The 24,076-nt window shown below is 47.1% G+C and overlaps 1 protein-coding gene across 9 annotated transcripts in view; it reads left to right on the top strand.

Annotated features, from left to right (window-relative positions):
- Window positions 1-24,076, top strand: part of LOC139279915 (thyroid hormone receptor-associated protein 3-like) — a 142,180-nt gene that overhangs the window by 99,998 nt on the left and 18,106 nt on the right. For 5 of the 9 annotated variants that reach the window (XM_070899233.1, XM_070899236.1, XM_070899230.1 and 2 more), the window contains 3 exons: window positions 991-1,173; window positions 19,079-20,056; window positions 21,940-22,608. In XM_070899233.1, coding sequence (XP_070755334.1) covers window positions 1,037-1,173; window positions 19,079-20,056; window positions 21,940-22,608 — 1,784 coding nt within the window. In that variant the 5' untranslated portion in view covers window positions 991-1,036. Of the gene's footprint in view, window positions 1-990; window positions 1,174-6,263; window positions 6,349-19,078; window positions 20,057-21,939; window positions 22,609-24,076 lie in introns of those variants that run through there. The other 4 variants (XM_070899234.1, XM_070899235.1, XM_070899238.1 and 1 more) reach the window with 4 other exon arrangements.

The raw sequence follows: 24,076 nt of genomic DNA, 5'->3' as shown, positions 1-24,076 counted from the left end.
GTGATGACAGTCTGGAATGAGCTGCCAGGTGGGGTCAGCGAGGATACAGACCTTGGGGTGGGGGGGGGGGGCCAATTGTTTCTCATCGTGAACTTTCCTGATGATTGCAATAAACCGCGCTCACTTCTTCCCTCCCAAGAAGGTCACTGGGTGGGGGAGGGTTCTGTTTGCTATTCTCACACGGTTAGGTGACTAGAAATAGAATTCTCGCCCGGCGATGGAGAGGAAGCATGTCTCGGAGAGCTTTTGTTTATAGCAGGAACGGGATCAGTTTTTGAGTCCAGATTTTGGGCTGCAGGTATTTTTAGCTGTGGAAGTTTATCGGCTGCCGATTGTGCAGTCTTTGGAATGAGCGCAGGGGATTTCTGTTCACCATGTGTCGGAGCCCAAAAAAACCCACGGGTGTTTTTAAACATGCCATTAGTTAAAAGGCAATGTCTTTTAGGGTACGCGTTGTACATTGAGACAGAAAAATAGTTTCATAGAATCATACAGCACAGAAGGAGGCCAATCGTGCCTGTGCCGGCTCTTTGAAAGAGCTTTCCAATTAGTCCCATTTCCCCCTACACTTTCCCATAGACTTGCAAATGTTTCCTGCTTTTTTTTCTGTAAATTCCAATGATATAAATTAAACTTAAAACAAAAAAATCTGAGCACAGGATTGATGCTTGATGTGCACCTCCCAGTGGCAGAGCCGTGTCTATTGGCCAGGAAACTGTCAGTGGATTGGGGGTGAAGAAATTGAGTTTGGAGAGGGAAATAATGTAAAACTTAATGTCATCTTGTGTTGCGTGACCGCCATTTACTTCAGGTGCACTGGCTAATAATAGGTGTGTATGTGTTTGCGTGCTGCTTTCTTTCTCTCCCTCCGTCTATTTCTCTCTCTATTTTTGTCTCTTGCATACTGTTTCGATCTCTCCCTTTGTGCTGTGTGAAGCGCTGTTTTCTCTGGCATGCTCATGTTAACACTATCCCTCACCTTTTTGACAGGTTCGAAGGGAGAAAATCACTTTGCAGCCACATTCACGTTTGAGAGATGTCGAAAGCTACAGGTTCAAAGTCCAGGTCGCAATCGTCCCACTCGAGATCCCGCTCTCGATCCCGATCCCGGTCCTTTACAAGATCCCGATCACGATCTCGCTCACGGTCTCACTCCAGAAAACGGAAGTACAGGTGAGAGAGAATTTCCTCAGATCATTGCGTCCTAGTTTTGAGAGATGAATGCTATTGGGTGATCTTGGATAGGGAGCAGGCAGCTTCCCTGTGCTCCGCTGGTAAAGTGCACAGTTTTAGCTGGTTAAAATCCAACAGTGCCCTTGTCTACACTGAGGGTCCCTAAAGGCCCTTGCCAATCTGCACTAGTCTAGTTCTCTACACAAAGGGGTTGTTACCTATGAAGAGAATGTGTGCACTCTATCTCTCTAAGTGCATTTCTCAGTAGTTTAAAGTGGGGACACTGTCCTGCATACAGTGTCAGCCTTGGTCGCACTCAGTTGGTAGTGCACTCACCTCTGACCCAGAAAGTCGTGGGTTCAAGTCCCATTCTAGAGACTTGAGCACAGAATCTAGGCTGACTCTCCAATGCAGTACTGTCGGAGGTGCTGTCTTTCAGATGAGACATTAAACCGAGGCCTGTCTCGGGTTGACTTAAAGATCCCATGGCACTATTCAAAGCAAAGTTTTCCCCGGTGTCCCTCACCTAACAGATTATCTGGTCATTAATGTCATTGCTGCTTGTGGGAGCTTACTGTGCACATATTGGCTGCCCTTACATTACAACATTGCTACGTTACAACATTGACTGCACTGCAAAAGTACTTATTTGGCTTTAAGAGCTTTGAGGTCCAGAGGTCGTGAAGAAAATGCAAATTCTTCTTTCCGCTAAGCTGGAAAAAATGTATAATTTTTGTTTGTGGTGGCGGTGGGGAGTTGACTGGGCTTGAGGGGAGGTCATTGTACAGAGATTCAACTTTGCCAATTAAATTTAAAGGAGCAACTGAACATATCTTAACTGTTCAATTTTGCACTGGCGCTGTTACAGAGGAACAGACTCTGAATTAAGCCCAGCATCGTACTGTATTTGGCCCCTAAAGCATGCTTAGTTGATCGATTTGAAACCGTGCAAGGTGTACAGTACACAGACTCAAAATCCAAACTGAGCAGCAGGAGTCCAGATGGGCTTCAGCTCTCTACCCCCCCCGCCCCGCGCACTCGCTATGCATTGACCAGAGGGCCGGCAGGTGGGCGAACTATCCCCCAGTGCTCCGCAGAAGGGCCTATCGCCTATGATTGTGTTCCCCAAGGCGCAGTGGCTAAGCTTGGAAACTCAGTGGTGGGGAAGCTCGTGGACGATGACCCTAGCACTCTGGCAAGGCATGATGCAACACCATCGCAGGGAGTTGAGACCCACGACGTGCTGTGGGCCCAGAGACGCATGTTAAGAGAGTAAACAATTCCTGCCTTTTCCTCGTGTATCCGCATCATATACCCAGGAATCTCTCAGGTTAAAATAAAGACGCCCCAGCAATGTTCCTTGAAGGCAATCTCAAAAGTATATTCCCTACTCCACCACTCTGGGATTTTCCATTTCCTACACTAGTTGTCCTCAGAGTGCTGATTTAATGCAAGTTAGTACACTATTGCAGGCAACATTTTCTCCAATTTTTGGGATACGGTCATCACTGGTGAGGCTGGTATTTATCGCCCATCCCTAGTATCCCCGAGGTGGTGACAGCTAGCGACTTGATATAATTGCTAGGCTACTTCAAAGCGCATTTAAGAACCAACCACGTTGTTGTGAGACTGGAGTTACACATAGGTAGGACCAGGTCAGGAAGACAGCAATGTTCCCTGTTTTAAAAAAAAAAACATTTTGGTGCGTGGTCCCTTTAAATTTGCATGAGCGGTATCTTTACCAGTGACAGCAGTTGGTAAGCGGCCTGTGCAGAACCTCCCAATTGGTGCGGGATTGTGCACCTTGGGGAAAAGATTGGATGGCAGGTTTTCTTCCCTAAAGGATCTTAGTGAACCAATTGAGTTTTTACGACAATCCGTCAACTTCATGGTCACTTACTGTTTTATTTTCAGAATTTCAAAATAGACTCAATTTTCTAAAATGGTCACGGAGGAATTTGAACTCACGTTCTCTTGATTATTAAAGCAGGCACCTGAATTACTAGTCCAATCACTTGAAATTCCGCTACCCGTTATTTTAGGAGGTGTTAATGCATTTATTTTAAACAGGTTTATACCACTGTAACCTTGGCATGCTTCTTGACCTTGAGCGGTATTTCAGACATCGTATCCTCTCCATCATCAAGACTGCTTATTCCCACCTCTGCCAAAACTGCCTCTTCTGACACTGAATTCCTTATGTGCTTATCTCCTCCAGACTCAATACTCAAATGCTCCCCTGGCCTGCCTCCCCATCCTTCACCCTCCATAGACACCAGATCGTTCAGAACTCTGCCACAAATATCAAGGAATTGAGTGTAATATCTCCAAGTTTGCAGATGACACTAAGCTGGGTGGCAGTACGAGCTGTGAGGAGGATGCTAAGAGGCTGCAGGGTGACTTGGACAGGTTAGGTGAGTGGGCAAAAGCATGGCAGATGCAGTGTAATGTGGATAAATGTGAGGTTATTCATTTTGGTGGCAAAAACAGGAAGACAGATTATTATCTGAATGGTGCCAGATTAGTGAAAGGGGAGGTGCAACGAGACCTGGGTGTCATGGTACATCAGTTACTGAAGTACAGCAGGCAGTAAAGAAAGCAAATGGCATGCTGGCCTTCATAGCGAGAGGATTTGAGTCTCGGAGCAGGGAGGTCTTACCGCAGTTGTACAGTGCCTTGGTGAGACCACACCTTGAGTATTGTGTGCAGTTTTGGTCTCCTAATCTGAGGAAGGACATGCTTGCTATTGAGGGAGTGCAGCGAAGGTTCACCAGACTAATTCCCGGGATGACAGAACTGACATATGAAGAAAGACTGGATCGACTAGGCTTATACTCACTGGAATTTGGAAGAATGAGAGGGGGTCTCATGAAAACATATAAAATTATGACAGGACCGGACAGGTTAGATGCAGGAAGAATGTTCCCGAAGTTGGGGAAGTCCAGAACTAGGGGACATAGTCTAAGGATAAGGGTATATAGGACCGAGATGAGGAGAAACTTTTTCATCCAGAGAGTGGTGAACCTGTGGAATTCTCTACCACAGAAAGTTGTTGAGTCCAGTTCGTTGGATATATTCAAGAGGGAGTTAGATGTGGCCCTTATGGCTAAAGTGATCAGCGGTATGGAGAGGAGACGGGAGTGGAGTACTGAAGTTGCATGATATTGAATGGCGGCACAGCCTCGAAGGTCCCCCCCAAGCCAGAATCATTCCCTCCACTTGGTGCCGAGAAGCAGGACCTGCGGCTCCAACTCTTTTCACCCGGTCTGGGCCCTCTTTCCCCACCCCCTTGGGTGGGTATGGGGCCGAGAGCAAGGGGGGGGGGGGGGGTGGAGGGACTTGGCGAAGTCGGATCACGTTGTTCCATCCCCCTACAAGGGACATCGTTGGAGTGGATGATAGCCAGAAATCGCGACACTGTCACTATTCACTATTCACTTCATACCCAATAAACCTGTTAACAATCTGTACACAGTACCTGCCCCATCTATGGTGGGGTGGCGGGGTAAGACACTTTGGCTGGGGGAGGCATGCACTTGGACTGGGGTAAGGCACTTTGGCCGGCCCTTGCTGTCTTCTGGGGAGCTCTGTCGCTTCAGGAAGTCAAAGTGGATGGAGTTACAATTTGCAAAGTCAGTGAGACCTTGGGTTGGGCGGTTCCAGTTACACATTCCTGTGAAACTTCAGGGTGTGGCTTATCTTCCAAGGGGACTAATCATAGACAAAGGGTGGAGCATGGTGGCCATTTTTGCAGTACAAATCAGCGCATCCCACAAATATACATTCATGCACCACATGCCCACTATAAATGGCAAAACTCATTCACATGAGACCTTTCAAGCCAACAGACGAGACTTTCCCCTTCAATCTGAGATGCCTCCAAACTGAGGTGAAAAGCCAAAGTCATCTGTCCATTGCCTCCCCGCCCCCCCCACCATTTCTTTCCCAAAGGTGCTGCTTGAAGCTGGGGGATAATTCCATGACCTGTCACCCGGTACCTCGCACTAATGATCACACCTCAAGTATGAGACAGGATGGTCCGTCTGTGAGGGGGTGTTGCACCGCATCCCCACCTTCTCCACAATGCCCACACATGCCCTTTCCAACAGGGCCGCTGGATAGACAAGTAAAAGTCTAGTTGGTCCATCGAGCCTGTCCTGTATTGTCACCATGCAGCTTCTGCACACCACAATCTCCATCTGTGGCCCTCAACAGCCACGTAGTCTCCTGGTAGAGGCAACCCGCCCCCACCCCCCCCAAAAGCTATAATACAATTTAGAGGGGGAAAACTTGTGAAATTCCCCTCAGAGCACCAAAGACAGGCTCCTCCGGGAGACCACAATGATTTTGGATGGTAATCTCGCTTGCCCTAATAGCATCCAGGTTAAGATCAGCCAACTCAGACTACTGCATGGGCCAATACCATGCCAGGTAGTGCATTCACTGACTGAGCCATCAGCGGTGTTTTTTCATACATATACATGGCTTTGAGGGTCCGTGGTTCTGTGCCTGCACATGGAGTGCACTGCTTTAACAAAACTGAATGGAGCCAGCAGTGTAACTAGGGCCACTCTAATGGCCCCAAGCCCCTGCATCGAGGTGCCTGGACCCAACACAAGCAAGCTACCCAACTGCAGAAAACATCAAAGTCGCAAGCACTGTTCCCTCTAAGCTTTGCAGCCCAGTACCAGCTTTTTAAATGTGATATTTCGTGTATGTGTGAAACTTTGAATGGGCCACTCAGCCCCGTTAAAGGGGCCATACACTCCAAAAAAAAAAAAAAAAAATTAAGGGGAGCATTGGTCGCAAGGAGCTCCCAGACTAAGCCACTTGCCAGCTACTAAACGCTGGGTGGACCGCATGAGGCTCGGTGCACAGCGAGCTAAGTAAAACCAGTTCTTTTGCTCACTAAATGAAAATACGTGGGGGTTGATCCACTCTGTGACTCTTGTTGGCAGAACTGGTGCCAGAAATAAAAACTTAAAAAAAAAAATTCAATCCGTGGCTGGCTGGCGTCCCGAACAGCCGGCCTCTTCCTGTGAGAGTTAGAGCTGAGGTGAGCTGTTCACTTGATACTGTTAAAATGGGTTTAGCAGGCAGGCTGTAGCAGAGTCATTCCTCGCAATGTGGCTGATCACCGGGGCACACATTCCTCTCGATGAAAAGCTTTGCCGGGTAAGCACTGCGGGTCTTTAAGTTTTCAATCTGTTTTTTTTTGTGTGGTTCTTAAAATGTAATTTATTTAGCTGAAGAGATTTTTTTTCTGCTACCCTGGGGACAGGCTTGCAGAACAGCTAGTCCAGCTGCTAGCGCAGCTCCTGTGCTGTGTGCGTTGTGCGAGCGTTTAAACTGCAATGTTTTTTTGTATTTAAACTACTGGTAACCTGATGCAGGATAGCACTGAAAAGCGCATTGTGAAATAAGAACCGGCAGTTCGCTAGCTTCTCTCTTATTTGAGTGACTTACAATCAGACCGGCAAAACACACTGAATTGCTTGAGCAAGGCTTTGTTGTTTTAAAATGTCAATAAATGTTTTGAGCTTTGGAAGATTGCAAGCTCGGCACACGTTTTGTATCGTGTTCATATTTAACGGGCTGCGCAAGAGAGAGATGTTCATTGTTAACTATTTGCGTGCTGAATGTTTTGCCTGTAGCTATGCTGCCGCACTTAATGGTCAGGTTGAATCGCTAGGTGTTCTGTGACGTTACGGGATCATACCAGATCCGAGGTCTAGTGTGGTCCCGCTGTGCTGCTGATCTGACCCATGCAACTGCTGTCCGTGTCCTAACTCGCACCTAATCCCGCTCGCCCATCACCCCTGTGCTTGCTGACCTACACTGGCTCCCAGTTAAGCAACGTCTTGATTTTAAAGTTATCATCCTTGTTTTAAAATCCCTCTACGGCCTTGACACTCCTATGATCTGTAATTTCCTCCAGCCCTACAACCCGCCCCGGAGATATCTGCGCGCCTCCAATTCTGGCCCTTTGAGCATCCCCGATTTATAATCGCTCCTCCATTGATGGCTGTGCCTTCTGTGCCTAGGCCCCAAGCTCTGGAACTCCCTCCCTAAACTTCTATGCCTCTCTACCTCTCTTTTTTTTCTTTAAGATGCTCCTTAAACCTTCCTCTTTGACCAAGCTTTTGATCACCTGTCCTAATATTGCCTTTGAGGCTCAGTGTCAAATTATGTTAATGCTTCTGTGAAGTGCCTTGGGAGGTTTCACCATGTTAAATGCGCTTTATAAATACAAATTATTGTTGGAACTGGGGAAAATAGGGAAATAAATTACACCCCAGGTATGCCCTTCTCCCTTCCACTGCCTACTATTACAGGATACCTAATGGCTGGCGCATTGTGTCAGAAATGTATAAAATGAGGCTTGGAAACTTTCCTCTGCTGCTGCTGAAGAATGGCTGCCACCATTGCAGCCTTGAGCCAGCCTCAAAAGAGTGAGCTTAGGCAGTTCTCGATCCGTATCTATCGCCAAGTTTGCCTCCCACTCTTGAGGTGGGCAATTTCTGCTTAGTCACAGTAGCACGGGTCAGATAGGCAACACAGTGGAAGCACACCAGAACTCTGGGAGTCAGCGCAGTGCTTAGAGTTGGGCAAGGGGGGTGTGGCGGGGAGAGAACTGTTTGGCAACAGTCCCAAAGCCCAAGCCAATATGTGCATCAGCTGCTGTATAACTTCAGCCTGTTACTCAAGGGGGTTTTTAAACTGATTGTAACCTCGGGCTGTCAGCTGTACTGGTTTGCATTTTGTTTTTCATTGGTTTTCTCCCCCCCCCCCCCCCCCCCAAATAAAACCTGTTAATTTCTTACTTTCCTGAAGGTGTTGTCTGTTAGTGTGGAATTGTCCCTTGGGATCTCGGTCACTCTGCAGTATTCTTCACCTGAACTTTCACTGAATGCCAGCGAGTCATTTGGGTACAGGAGCTCTGAGCTGAGCCTAATCTTCTCGCCGAACATCTACATGAGGGATTTATTAATGGTGGGGTGGGTGGGGGGATATGTGGCTTAGCTGTACCAGCTACTGTCAGCTCCTACTGCTCTTAATCTGTGCATCCCGGCCTGTGCTGCCCAGTGCAGTGTAACTGGAGAACTCGGCTGTCTAAGCGTGAGGGCTTCAGGCGTGACTATAGAGAAGTGTAGATCCATAGGAACATCGTTCCAGGAATAGGACATTCTGCCCCTCGGGCCTGCTCCCCCATTGAATTAGATCATGACCGATCCTTCCATTAACCCCATTTAGCTGCCTTTGCTCCATATCCCTCGATACCCTTGCCTAACAAAAATCTTATCGGTCTCTGTCTTGAAAGTGCCTATTGACTCCTAGCATCCACAGTCTTTTGGGGGAGAGAGTTTCACATTTCCACTACTGGTATGTGAAAAAGTTCTCCCTGATTTCACCCCTGAATGGCCTGGCTCTGATAAGATTGTTCTACATTCCCCACCAGAGGAAATAGTTTCCCAGTGTAGACCCTATCGAATCCCTTTATCATTTTAAACCGCCCGATTAGATCACCCCTCACTTTTCTAAACGCACGGTAATCCAACTCCAGTTCATGCAATATTCTCTCATTTTTAATCCTTTAAGCCCCAGTCTCATTTATCTGTGCTTTTAATTAGAATAGTCAGTATTCAACACTTCTGTGAAGCGTCTTGGGATTGGGATGTTTTAGGCGTTATTGTATTCCCTTCCCGAATAATACCTGTTATTTGCAGTTGGGAGCAGCTTGTGTAGTATAAAAGCTGAATCTCCTGCATGAGGCAGGAACCCTGCTGGGTCGATTCCCCTTTTCTGAATGAAGTGCGCTGTCTGAAGAACACATTTCTGGGGACCAGTGATTTCTGCATTCTACTATCCTCTATCGGGCCTCACTTAATTTAAAGCATGTTTTTGTGGCGCTTTTTAAAAAAAAACACCCAGTGCAGAATTCAGCTCAACACTGGGCCCTGCTGGTGAGAGAGTGCATTGCTGCCAAAATGTCAAACCAGGCCCCCAGCTGAATGTTGCGTTACTGCCTGTTGGCTTCTGTATCATTTAACACTTGGGAGAACCTTCAGAGAAATCCGGTGTGGGGACTAAAAGTCTCTGATGACTTTCTCAAATGAATGTTATACCTGTCATCGCAGAGCCTGTGGCCTATTATTCTATCGACCAGTCATATTCCAGAACTCCCACAGGCCAGATTCCAGAGCCATGAATGCGACGTAATCACAGATTTGATTCAGTCACCAAAACCATTAACTGTGCTTCCTTGTTGTGAAATCTACTTTATCGGCAATTTAAAAAAAAATCAGCACTTTGTGATATATCTAATGATGGCAGTGGGGGCTTCACTCTGTATTTGCAAGGAATGTACAGCACAGGATCAGGTAATGGAGGGAAAGGTCCTGCACCTGCCACTGCATCCCAGGCCCAGGCAGAGCGCATCCTCCCTGCAGTAACCCAACAGTGGATAGTCAAGGGGCTATAGGGAGGGAGGAACTTAACACAATCATTATCACTAAGGAGGTGGTACTCAGTAAGATAATGGGACTAAAGGCAGATAAATTCCCTGGACCTGATGGCTTGCATCCTAGGGTCTTAAGAGAAGTAGCAGCAGGGATTGTGGATGCATTGGTTGTAATTTACCAAAATTCCCTGGATCCTGGGGAGTTCCCAGCAGATTGGAAAACTGCAAATGTAACGCCCCTATTTAAAAAAGGAGGCAGACAAAAAGCAGGAAACTATAGACCAGTTAGCCTAACATCTGTGGTTGGGAAAATGTTACAGTCCATTATTAAAGAAGCAGTAGCAGGACATTTGGATAAGCAAAGTTCGGTCAGGCAGAGTCAACATGGATTTATGAAGGGGAAGTCACGTTTGACAAATTTGCTGGAATTCTTTGAGGATGTAACGAACAGGGTGGATAAAGGGGAACCAGTGGATGTGGTGTATTTGGACTTTCAGAAGGCATTTGACAAGGTGCCACATAAAAGGTTACTGCACAAGCTAAAAGTTCATGGAGTTCGAGATAATATATTAGCATGGATAGAGGATTGGCTAACTAACAGAAAACAGAGTTGGGATAAATGGTTCATTCTCTGGTTGGCAACCAGTAACTAGTAGGATGCCGCAGTGATCGGTGCTGGGACCCCAACTATTTGCATTCTATATTAATGACTTGGAAGAAGGGACTGAGTGTAACGTAGCCAAGTTTGCTGACGATACAAAGATAGGAGGAAAAGCAATGTGTGAGGAGAACACAAAAAATCTGCAAAAGGACATAGGCTAAGTGAGTGGGCAAAAGATGGAGTATAATGTTGGAAAGTGTGAGGTCATGCACTTTGGCAGAAAAAATCAAAGAGCAAGTTATCATTTAAATGGAGAAAGATTGCCAAGTGCTGCAGTACAGCGGGACCTGTGGGTACTTGCGCATGAAACACAAAAGGATAGTATGCAGGTACAACAAGGGATCAGGAAGACCAATGGAATCTTGGCCTTTATAAGATTATGAGGGGGCTTGACAAGGTGGATGCAGAGAGGATTTTTCCACTGATGGGGGAGACTCGAACTAGAGGGCCTAGAATAAGAGGCCACCCATTTAAAACAGAGATGAGGAGGAATTTCTTAAAGGGTTGTAAATCTGTGGAATTTGCTGCCTCAGAGCTGTGGCAGCTGGAGCATTGAATAAATTTAAGACAGAAATAGACAGTTTCTTGAATGATAAGGGAATAAAGGGTTATGGGGAGCAGGTGGGGAAGTGGAGCTGAGTCCATGATCAGATCAGCCAGGATCGTATTGAATGGCGGAGCAGGCTCGAGGGGCCATATGGCCTACTCCTGTTCCTATTATGTTCTTATGATCACTCCTGCTTCATTTTGGGTGTCTTTCTCATCTCTCTCTGTCAGCCTCTCCTCCCTCACTCTCCTTCGCAGGCTCCGGCCTCCTCGCTTGCTCTCTCTCTATCTGCTCCCTCACAGGACCAAGCTACCTCGCTTTCTTTCTGCCTGTTCCCTCACAGGCTGAAGTCAACTCGCTTGCTCTCTCCCTGCTCACTCCTGAGTAGGATGCCAAGATTGCAGGGGCATTTAGCTGTTAATGCATTTATTTTAAACACCTCCTAAAATAGTGGGCAGCGGAATTTCACATGACTGTGGCTAGCAGTCGCAGAGATAATGCTAATGGCGCCATTTCATGGTCACAATGCCTCTGTGGGGTACACCAGTTCTGCCTCCATCTATTCTCACTCAGCATCTCACTAATCTTGTCTGAAAACCTGTAAACAGCAGCAGAAAATGCTAGCAGTACAAGGCAGGTAGTTGTAAATTCTGATGCAGCATACGTACAAGCTGTCTTTTCTCCATGCAGGCTGGTCTGTGTATTTCCAGCACTTTTGTTTTTTATTTCAGAATTGTACTTCTTTCAAAAATCCATTAAACTGCAACATCTCGAATATGCTCTCGTGTTTAACCTGAATTCAAAGCTTTAGCAAATTGACTAGCACTAAGCTGGTCTCCTCATTGATGGTTAGGATCATACAGCAGGCCATTTGGCCCATCATGCCTGTGCTGGCTCTGTGAAAGCGCTGTCCAATTAATCCCACTCCCCTGCTCTGTCCTTGTAGCCTTGCAAATTTTTCCTTTTCAAGTATTTATCCAATTCCAAAGTTACTATTCAATCTGCTTCCTTCACCCTTTCGGGCAGTGCATTCCAGATCGCAACAACTTGCTGCGTTTATTAAAAAATTCTCCTCTCCCTTAGTTCTTTTGCCAATTATCTTAAACCTCTCTGATTACCAGTGGAAATAGTTTCTCCTTATTTATTCATCAAAACTTCAGTTTTAAAGGGATTTAATAAGAAATGATGAAGTTGAAGTTACTGATGGGAGTTTGCTAGTTGGCCATTCCCACCCTCACCTCAGCCGCCTTTGCTGCCTGCTCAGCACAGTTCTCAGGCTGTTGCTGGTATTTATTCCCGAGGGGTTTGATGTACCCAACTGCAGAACCAATGGCGCACAAGCCAGCCACGAGACACTTGTTTTCCTCGATTTCAAAATTCTCATCCTTATTTTCAATCCCTCCATGGCCCCTCCCTATCTCTCTCATCTCCTCCAACCCCCACCCTGGCTCAGTGTCAAATTTTTAATCACTTAATAATCCTGTAAAGTGCCTTGGGACGTTTCACTGTTAAAGGCGCTATATAAATACAAGTTGTTGGTGGTTGGGGAGTGGTTTCGGGGGTGGGGTGGGGGGGGGTGCGGGTGCGGGGTGTCAATAATCTGTATTAAAGTTGTCCTCACCCGCAGAGGTTCCGTGTGTGGATGTTCCCTGAATTTGTACAGGGATTCCGAGGTCAGCAAGAAAGAACTTGCATTTATGCCGTGCTTTCATGACTTGAGGACGTCCCAAAATGCTTTACAGCCAATGAAGTGCTTTTTGAAGTCTCGGCCTTGATGTAACATAGGAAATGGGCAGCCACGTTTGCACACAACAAGGTGGTACTGACCAGATATTCTGTTGGCTGAGAGATGAATATTGGCCAGGACACCGGGGAGAACTCCCCCATCACCTCTTCGAAATCGTGCCGTCGGATCTTGTAACACCCAATTAGTGAGGACACTCGGTTTAACGTTTCATCCGAAAGGCGGCACCTCCGACAGTGCAGCACTCGCTCGGTACTGCCCTGAAGTATCAGCTTAGATTATGTGCTCAAGTCTCTCGAGTGGAACTTGAACCCACAACCTTCTGACTCAGAGGTGAGAGTGCTACCCACTGAGCCAGAGCCAACACCTAAAAGCAAATGGAATAATAGTGCTACAACACAAAAGCAAAATACTGCTGGAATCTAAAATATAAACAGAAAATGCTGGAAATACTCAGCAGGTCAGGCAGCATCTGTGGAGAGAGGCGGGAGCAGCGTCGGAGCGGCCTTTAAAGGCCCAGCGGGTGTTCCACAGGCAGCTGCAGTTGGCGGGAGCAGCATCGGAGCGGCCTATAAAGGCCCAGCGGGTGTTCCTCAGGCAGCGGCAGTTGGTGAGAGGCGGGAGCAGCATCGGAGCGGCCTATAAAGGCCCAGCGGGTGTTCCTCAGGCAGCGGCAGTTGGTGAGAGGCGGGAGCAGCGTCGGAGCGGCCTATAAAGGCGTGCTTGTACAGCTACAGCGGGGAGAGAAGGCAAAAAAGAAGTAGAAAGGAATCAAAAGTTGACGTCACAGCCAAGGGGGTAAGTGATTGGCTGGTGATTGGTGAGTAGCTTTTCTTTTTCTTTTTTTATATCAGTAAGTAAACTGTAACATCGCTGTTACCAATTTAGGGGTATCCAAGGGATAAGTCATGGCAGGAGAGCTTGATCACGTGTTATGCTCCTTCTGTACCATGTGGGAACTCGGGGACACTTCCGGTGTCCCTGACGACTACGTGTGTAAGAAGTGTATCCTCCTCCATCTCCTGATGGACCGCATTGCGGATTTAGAGCTGAGGGTGGATTCACTCTGGAGCATCCATGATGCTGAGAATGACATAAGTGGCACGTGTAGTGAGTTGGTCTTACCGCATGAGAAGGATCCACAGCCAGCTAGGGAATGGAAGACCAACAGGAAGAGTAGTACAAAGAAGGTAGTGCAGGGGTCCCATCTGGTCATCCCCCCTGCAAAACAGATACACTGCTTTGAGTGCTGTTGAGGGAGATGACTCAGGGGAGAGCAGCAGTAGCCAAGTTCATGGCACCGTGGCTGGCTCTGATGTACAGGAGGGCATGAAAAAGAGTGGGAGAGCAATAGTGATAGGGGATTCAATCATAAGGGGAATAGATAGGCGTTTCTGCGGCCGCAACCGAGACTCCAGGATGGTATGTTGCCTCCCTGGTACAAGGGTCAAGGATGTCTCCGAGCAAGTGCAGGACATTCTAAAAAGGGAGGGAGAACAGCCAGTTGTCGTGGTGCACATTGGTACCAATGACATAGGTAAAAAAAGGGATGAGGTCCTACGAGACGAATTTAAGGAGCTAGGAGCTAAATTAAAAAGTAGAACCTCAAAAGTAGTAATCTCGGGATTGCTACCAGTGCCACGTGCTAGTCAGAGTAGGAATTGCAGGATAGCACAGATGAATACGTGGCTTGAGCAGTGGTGCAGCAGGGAGGGATTCAAATTCGTGGGGCATTGGAACAGGTTCTGGGGGAGGTGGGACCAGTACAAACTGGACGGTCCGCACTTGGGCAGGACCAGAACCAATGTCCTAGGGGGAGTGTTTGCTAGTGCTGTTGGGGAGGAGTTAAACTAATATGGCAGGGGGATGGGAACAAATACAGGGAGACAGAGGGAAACAAAAAGGAGACAAAAACAAAAGAAAGAAAAGAGATGAGTAAAAGTGGAGAGCAGAGAAACCAAAGGCAAGAAACAAAAAGGGCCACTGAATATAAAAGGGCTGCAGAAGGGGTCAAAACTAAAAATCATGGTTTAAAAACTAGGATGAAAACACTCTACCTAAATGCACGCAGCATTCGAAATAAAGTAAATGAGTTGACGGCACAAACCGTTACAAATGGGTATGATTTGGTGGCCATTACAGAAACATGGTTGCAGGGTGGCCAAGACTGGGAATTAAACATACAGGGGTATCTGACGATTCAGAAAGATGGGCAAGAAGGGAAAGGAGGTGGGGTAGCTCTGTTAATAAAAGATGATAGGGCAGTTGTGAGGGATGATATTGGCTCTAATGAACAAAATGTTGAATCATTGTGGGTGGAGATTGGAGATAGTAAGGGGAAAAAGTCACTGGTGGGCGTAGTTTATAGGCCCCCAAATAATAACGTCACGGTGGGGCGGGCAATAATCAAGGGAATAATGGAGGCATGTGAAAAAGGAACGGCAGTAGTCACGGGGGATTTTAACCAACATATCGATTGGTCAAATCAAATCGCACGGGATAGCCTGGAGGAGGAATTCATAGAATGCATACGGGATTGTTTCTTAGAACAGTATGTAACAGAACCTACAAGGGAGCAAGCCAACTTAGATCTGGTCCTGTGTAATGAGACAGGAAAAATAAACGATTTCCTCGTAAAAGATCCTCTCGGAATGAGTGATCACAATATGGTTGAATTTGTAATACAGATTGAGGATGAGGAAGTTGTGTCAGAAACGAGCATACTATGCTTAAACAAAGGGGACTACAGTGGGATGAGGGCAGAGTTGGCTAAAGTAGACTGGAAACAAGGACTAAACGGTGGCACAATTGAGGAACAGTGGAGGACTTTTAAGGAGCTCTTTCATAGTGCGCAACAAAATTATATTCCAGTGAAAAAGAAGGGCGGCAAGAGAAGGGCTAACCAGCCGTGGATAACCAAGGAAATAAAGGAAAGTATCAAATCAAAGACCAATGCATATAAGGTGGCCAAGGTTAGTAGGAAACTAGAGGATTGGGAAAATTTTAAGCAACAGCAAAGAATGACTAAAAAAGCAATAAAGAAAGGGAAGATAGATTATGAAGGTAAACTTGCGCAAAACATAAAAACAGATAGTAAAAGCTTTTACAGATATATAAAACGGAAAAGAGTGACTAAAGTAAATGTTGGTCCCTTAGAAGATGAAAAGGGGGATTTATTAATGGGAAATGTGGAAATGACTGAGACCTTAAACAATTATTTTGCTTCCGTCTTCACAATAGAAGACACAAAAACCATGCCAAAATTTGCAGGCCACAGGAATGTGGGAAGGGAGGACCTTGAGACAATCACTATCACTAGGGGGGTAGTGCTGGATAGGCTAATGGGACTGAAGGTAGACAAATCCCCTGGTCCTGATGAAATGCATCCCAGAGTATTAAAAGAGATGGCGGAAGTTATAGCAGATGCATTTGTTATAATCTACCAAAATTCTCTGGACTCTGGGGAGGTACCAGCGGATTGGAGAGCAGCTAATGTAACACCTCTGTTTTAAAAAAGGGGGCAGGCAAAAGGCAGGTAACTATAGGCTGGTTAGTTTAACATCTGTAGTGGGGAAAATGCTTGAAACTATCATTAAGGAAGAAATAGCGGGACATCTGGATAGGAATAGTGCAATCAAGCAGACGCAGCATGGATTCATGAAAGGGAAATCATGTTTAACTAACTTACTAGAATTCTTTGAGGATATAACGAGCATGGTGGATAAAGGTGTACCGATGGATGTGGTGTATTTAGATTTCCAAAAGGCATTCGATAAGGTGCCACACAAAAGGTTACTGCAGAAGATAAAGGTACGCGGAGTCAGAGGAAATGTATTAGCATGGATCGAGAATTGGCTGGCGAACAGAAAGCAGAGAGTCGGGATAAATGGGTCCTTTTCCGGTTGGAAATCAGTGGTTAGTGGTGTGCCACAGGGATCAGTGCTGGGACCACAACTGTTTACAATATACATAGATGACCTAGAAGAGGGGACAGAGTGTAGTGCAACAAAATTTGCAGATGACACTAAGATTAGTGGGAAAGTGGGTTGTGTAGAGGACTCGGAGACTGCAAGGAGATTTGGATAGGTTTAGCGAATGGGCTAAGGTTTGGCAGATGGAATACAATGTCAGAAAGTGTGAGGTCATCCACCTTGGGGAAAAAAAACAGTAAAAGGGAATATTATTTGAATGGGGAGAAATTACAACATGCTGCGGTGCAGAGGGACCTGGGGGTCCTTGTGCATGAATCCCAAAAGGTTAATTTGCAGGTGCAGCAGGTAATCAGGAAGGCAAATGGAATGTTGGCCTTCATTGCGAGAGGGATGGAGTACAAAAGCAGGGAGGTGTTGCTGCAACTATATAAGGTATTGGTAAGGCCGCACCTGGAGTAATGCGTGCAGTTTTGGTCACCTTACTTAAGGAAGGATATACTAGCTTTGGAAGGGGTACAGAGACGATTCACTAGGCTGATTCCAGAAATGAGGGGGTTACCTTATGATAATAGATTGAGTAGACTGGGTCTTTACTCGTTGGAGTTCAGAAGGATGAGGGGTGATCTTATAGAAACATTTAAAATCATGAAAGGGATAGACAAGATAGAGGCAGAGAGGTTGTTTCCACTGGTTGGGGAGACTAGAACTAGGGGGCACAGCCTCAAAATACGGAGGAGCCAATTTAAAACTGAGTTGAGAAAGAATTTCTTCTCCCAGAGGGTTGTGAATCTGTGGAATTCTCTGCCCAAGGAAGCAGTTGAGGCTAGCTCATTGAATGTTTTCAAGTCAAAGATAGATAGATTTTTAAGCAATAAGGGAATTAAGGGTTATGGGGAGTGGGCGGGTAAGTGGAGCTGAGTCCACGACCAGATCAGCCATGATCTTATTGAATGGCAGAGCAGGCTCGAGGGGCTAGATGGCCTACTCCTGTTCCTAATTCTTATGTTCTTATGTTAAAAACAGTTTACGTTTCAGGTCGATGACCCTTCGTCAGAACTCATTTAGACATTTTGTTTTGCTATTGAGTGCAAACGTGTCAGGTTTGTGTTTGATTACTGGATAACCCATTCTCGTAAGGCTCCATGGCACTGTAAAATTGCCCAGTAATGTTGAATTATTGGGCACAATACATCACCCAGCTAGTTGGTGGCGGGGCAGTTCAAGGTTCTGTCTCCAGCACTGAGTTGTTGTAGCCAGTTAGTGACAATTGTGCTGGTGTAACTGCCACGTCCCTCTTTTGGCAATCGCACACTGTAAAGCCTGGCACTGAGCCTTACCGGTTCAGCGCCCAGTCTGTGCTGAGTTCCCTGACCTCGCCCCGAGCCTCTACAATTCCTCTCCGTGCCCCTGGGCTTGGGAGTGAGAAAGCAACCAGAATAACTGCTCACTGCCCAGTGACTCCCGCTGGAACAGGCATGTGTGCGGGCATCAATTGGCGACCGTTGCATAGGCAAATGCAGCAGCTGTCTGTGCACAGCAGGATTCTACAAGCAGCAGGAGATAAATGATGAGAGATAAACTGTTTTGTTTGAGGGAGAAAAGTTGGCCAGGCCACCGGAAGAACTTCCCCGCTGACCTTTGCGTCACAATATATTGAGGAACGGTTATTTTACAGGGCTAGTCTCCAACCCTCTTAGGCGATCGAATGTTGCTGAGAGGGAGGGGAGAGCAAAAATCACAAAGTATCTTTCTAGCCTCCTCCAGCTCTGGAACCCTCCGAGATCTCTACGTTCCTCCATTTGAGCATCCCTGATTTTAATCACCTTTCCGTTGCCGACCATGCCTTCAGATATCTAGACCCCAAACTCTGAAATTCCGTCCCTAAACATCTCCACGTCTCTCCTCTAAGTCACTCCTTAAAATCTACCTCTGACCGACTGTTTGGTCCTCTGTCCTAATGTCTCCTCCCGTGATTCGGTGTCAAATTTTGCATCTGTTAAATGCCTTAGGTGCTATGTATTTATATATCGCCTTTCACGACCAGTGGAGGTCTCAAAGCACTTTACAGTCAATGAAGTACTTTTGGAGTGTTACTGTTGTAATGTGGTAATGCGGCAGTCAAATTGCACACAGCAATGTGATAATCAGATAATCTGTTTTTGTTATGTTGATTGGGGGATAAATATTGACCAGGATTCCAGGCCCTGGGATCTTTTACATCCACCTGAGAGAACAGACGGGGCCTCGGTTTAACGTCTCATCCGAAAGATGGCACCTCCGACAGTGCAGCACTCCCTCACTGGGAGTGTCAGCCCAGATTTATGTGCTCGAGCCCCTGGAGTGGGACTTGAACCCCCAACCTTCTGACTCGGAGGCGAGGGTGCTACCCACTGAGCCACAGCTGACACATCAGTTATTACAACATCCACATGTTAAGTGATAAATGGAAGGCCGTGATGGAACTTGTGTCCAGCACCAATAAAAACAACAATCCATATTTCATTGATATGACGCTTTAACCCATCTTAGTGTGATTTTTATTTCTGTTTGTGTTTTTCAGCCCCAGGTCTCGCTCCAGGTCCTATTCTCCGACTCATAACCGGGAACGGAACTACCCACGGGAGTACCAGCCTCGGGAGTTTCGAGGGCATCGGGGCTACAGGCGGCCCTTCATCCAGCGCCGAGGGCGAGGCTATTATCCGAGGGGCAACTGGAATAACCGCGGGGGTTACGGCAACTACGGCAATTACAACAATTACGGCAATTACCGGCCTAACTGGCACAACTACCGCTCGACCTACAGCCCGCGGCGGGGCCGCTCCCGCTCCCGCTCGCCCAAGCGGAGGTCGGCATCGCCGAGGTCCAGGAGCCGTTCCAGGTACACCGACAAGTCGTCGTCCAGCCGATCGGGACGGTCGTCGTCCTCCAGATCTCGCTCCTCTCCTCACCGCAGCCGCTCGGCCTCCCCAAAGCGGCGGAGCAAGAAGAACAAGTCGTCCCAGAAAGAGGCAGCCGCCTCTCAGCCGCCCGCCCAGGAGACGGAAGACCAGCAGAAGCGGTCGCCCGAGGACGGGCAGGCTGGCAACGGCGGCTCGGAGGTCTCCACCGGCCTGGCCCCCAAACGCAGCGATTCGTGGAAAGGCCTGACCGCCTACGACACCAGCCCCAAGCACCCCAGCCCGGCCCCGCGTTCTACCGTGGTGCTGAAGACCAGTCCGGCGTTGCATTCCAGCCCGAGCCAACAGAGCCCCTCGCTGGCGGGAGCAGCCCGCCACACTTCGCCACACGGGAGCCCCTCGCAGATGAGCCCCCAGGGCCGCAGCCCAACCAGGCCCAACGCCTCTCACAGCCCCCCGCCGCTCAGCTCTACCATTCGCAGCGTGCCGCGTCAAGGCTCAGCCAACCACAGCCCACCGTTGGCAGGTCTGGCACAGGGCAATGCCCAGAAAGAGGAAACGCGGCCCGGAATATCGGGCTTGTTTGCAGAGCTGCCTGTCCCGACTATCTCTTCATATCTAAAGAGGTATGTTCCGAAAAGGTCAGTATTGAATTATTTTCTTTCCTCGTTCTTTTGTACCTGGAAGTAGCCGGCCTTGTGTGAAAGCCTTCGCTTCAGAAGTTGGTCAAATTCCGGAATGGAGCAGCGGATATGCTGGATATTCCAGTGGTGAGGCTTCGAGACTGTCATGGGCAGCGTCTACAAATAACGAGTGTGATGCATTCTCCCACACACAGGCACAGTCCGACCAGCTAGTTAACCAATTATTGAGTAGTGTGTGGCTGCCCATCAGCTCGATATAACTGTGGGTCAAGGTGGGATGATTTGCTAACAGTTCTGGCTTTAAACAGGTGTAATCGGTCAAGTGTCTGTCCTGAAAAAGGCTCTCTTCCAATTTAATCTGGGTTCATTTGTCTTCACACTTCATGGCCCAGCTGGCTTGGCAAGGGGGTGTCAAACGTTTGGCTCTTGCTCGTTCTCTTTCTCTTCCGTGAACACAATGCACTGAATTTAAAGCATGTGGATGGGTAATTGTTTAGGTAAAGGAACGCTCCAGAATCGAACTCCGTTTATGGGCTTCAATAAAACGTAGCCTCCATTTAAAAAAAAAATAATAATCTGGTACTGATGTGACTGCACACTCTTCGTGCATCAGCTGATATAAGCTCAAACCCCACTCCCCGTCTGATCTGGGTTGAGTGGGTAGGCCATCCTTAAAGGCTTTAGCGTTTTTTCCCAGCAGAGGCAGTGTTGGGCAGCTATTGCAGTTATCACCCGCAGCGACTTGGCCAGTAGGCTGTGTGTTTGCCCCTTAAGCCCCAAACATCAGGTGGACGAAGAACAGGGCATGAAAATCTAAATTATTACACGGGGCCCCTTACACGCAGGCTTGCTGTCTGGACTCAAATTAATCCCTCGCCGTGGGATTGAAGGCTCCATGGACGCCATGATTTTTAAACCCCATAACGACCCTTTTTAAAAGCAAATGTAATTGTGTGGACCAGCATTTTTGATGAGACTGATGCTGGAATGCTCTTTCAGTTATCTAATAACCAATTGGTGTCCATTCCTTGTGACATGTTTGGTTACAATTTCCTCCGTGTTGGGAACTGTCTCAAAAGTTTTTGCTCCATTGCAAAATATGCAGTGTTTGATAGAGGATTTTACCCCTCAGCTTTTCTCCCCGGTTTCCTTCTGTGGAAACTTGTATAAAGGAGTTTTTCAGCTGCGTTAAATGGCTGGGAGTGGTATATGGAGAGATCCCTTGTCCTAGTTATTGGATTGTGGAATTCCAATAAGCACACAAGGAAAAGGGCGCAATGCTGCTCTTGCTTCGCAAATCCTGTATTGTTCTCCAACTCGTAGAATTTGGGACAGAACATTTTTCACTGCAGCGCCACATTGGATCCAGTGTTGGAATCCTGAGTGTTGAACATGGACAGCCTGACTGAAATTAAGACTCATCATATCCAGATCTGTAACCTAGCCCAAGACCTCCAGACTGTAGAACTCCTTACATCCCTCAGTCTTTTCTTCTTCCAATCGTAGAACACAAGCTTTCTGCGACCTAATTGCCGCCACATCTTCCTTGCTCTTTTCAACCTTGGTCTTTTGTAACATGGACTTTCATCCAAGTTTCTCGATAGAAACTACATGATTGGACTCCCCATTTGAGTCTTAGCCTTGGACGGATCCTTGCTGTACAATCTCGTTCGTTTAAACACACAGACCCCCCCAATTGTGTAATGTCGTGCATTTCCTTTCTTTTTTGTGTGTTTTTTTGTTGAATCACAGGTTTGCAGAGGAGCAGAAAGCTAAAGTGTTAATGCAGGATAGGGTGAATGGAAGAGAAAACGAGCAGATTTAGAAAAAGAGAAAGGGAGAGACCAGGCCAATGCTTACGATAGGCTTTCTGCTTGCAGTGTGGTGAAAACGGAGTTCCACGTGAAAAACATCCCAGAGAAAGGCAGCCGTTGCAGCCAATCCCCAAAACGATTCAAAGGAGGAGTTGCCGAGGAGTTTGAAAAAATCTCGAAGGCAGAGATGCGTCACAAATTTGGTTACGATGAAGAGGAGGTGGATGAGCACGACAAGGACTACCCGGCCAAGAACCAAAAGGAATATGGATACGAGGAGGATTCCAAGTACAGGAGCAAATTAATCGCAAGTAAAACTCAGGAGAGGTATGATGAGGAGGATGAGGAGGAGGAAGATGACGATGACAATGATAGGCCACGCAAGCGGGAAGAGGTTAATTTCTTTAAGCACATCACCATCTCCAAGGAGAAGTTTAGGGAGGTGGAGGATGTGGAGGAGGAGGAAGAATTAATGCCCGAGAGATTTAAAAAAGAGGAGCGGTTTCCAGCAAAGAAAGTTGACGGAAGCAGATACCGAGAGGTGTCACCTGTGAAAGCGTCCAAGTATAAGGCGGGCCGTGCAGAGAGCCCCCCTCCCAGGAAGAGCACCGATGCCAAAGAGCAGGAAGGTGTGACTGCTCAAGAGGAGAGCCCCCCAGTGCTCAAACCAGTTCATCGTCCCACAGAGGTGACCCTGAAAATGGATTCCTTACAGTTTGGCGATGACGTTCTTGGGTAAGAATTGGATAGAGTGCTTCGTGTTTGTTTTGTCATGGGTTAGGTTGTGTTGTTGTACAGTGGCTGATTGCTCAAAATAAAATCTGTAACTTTCTCTCTTTTGCCCTCTCTCTCTCTCTCTCTCTCTCTCTCTCTCTCTATCTATCTTTCCCCCCCCCCCCCTTCCAAACAAAAAAAGTGAAGTGAATTAAACATGTAGATGGCATTCTGTGTTCAGGTAGGGCTGAGGCCATTTGTTGGCAACTTCCAGTAGATGTCCCTTTTGCTCTTTTACAGCATGTTGTCCTCTCACCCCTCCTGGGGTTTCCTTCCATATCAAATTTCTCTTTGCTGCAGGGTAGCTGAGATCAGTAGCTTGAGTGAATAATGGAAACTGTGGCTTTACCTGTCTGACATAGCCCACAGACTGCACTGTCTTTAGCTGGACTTTCCATTCTGAGGCAGAGCTTTGAGCCTAGTGATGGTTTGTTTTTTTCTCTTTAACCCTACTTCTAGCCCCCCCCCCCCCCCATCCTTTCCCAACCCCCTTTGCACCTCTGTCAGATACAGATCCAATTGAACTGTCGAGCCATTGCAGTGACGCTATGGAGGCAATCTATCTGGTAATGCCTTAACCTGTCAACTCGTTTTATTGGACACTCCTCCACTTGGCCAGTTGTGAAGCCTTCACTTTGCAACTCCCGCATGATGTCTTGGCAGAGATGATAAACTTCCCTTAGGGGAATTACCATTGCAAACGCAACCTGCCACATTCTATTACAGCATGGTGCAACCCCAATCTGTGGCAGCCTGCAGCCTCCGGGAAATAGATTTTTATTGGGAGATGTCATCGAATACCGACACATTGTGGGAATATAGTCTGTGATCCTGAAACCACTTTGTAATCTCAGCTCTGGGTAATTTGCAGTTGAGATTTATGTTGTTTACATCTTCAAATGTAAATATTGGTTATACCCCATGGGTCCTCACCATCTATCTAACACACTGTAGAATATTGCTTGTACTCCATCGGTCCTCACCATCTATATAATGCACTTGGAGATTATTGGTCATATCTTCTGGGTCCTCGCCATCTAATACACTAGTAGAATATTGGCCATACCTCATGGATCCTCATCATCTATCTAATACACTGGTAGAATATTGGTCATAACACATGGATCCTCACCATCTATCTAACACATTGGTAGGATTCAGTTTATATCCATGGCTCCTTAACATGTATTCATATATCCATCACTTGTTCTCTGCAATTTTTGGCTGCCCTTTTCTATTTGAGTTTGGTGACCGACAGTATGCCCTACAGTATCTTGTCTAATTGCCGCACTTCATGCGTGATCCTAGCTGGTGAGCATCAGCTGGCTGTTTGGGACTGGGGGTATTGCATCGAAGCGCATCTACACACGTGCACTTTCCAGCAAAGTTCACTGGACACCTATTTAACATTGTTTCTCCCCTTTCCACA

This window comes from Pristiophorus japonicus, chromosome 14, assembly GCF_044704955.1.
Source record: "Pristiophorus japonicus isolate sPriJap1 chromosome 14, sPriJap1.hap1, whole genome shotgun sequence".
Classification (NCBI taxonomy): Eukaryota; Metazoa; Chordata; class Chondrichthyes; family Pristiophoridae; genus Pristiophorus; species Pristiophorus japonicus.
Note: the sequence above shows the minus strand (reverse complement) of the source record. Positions and strands in the feature narration are given on the sequence as shown.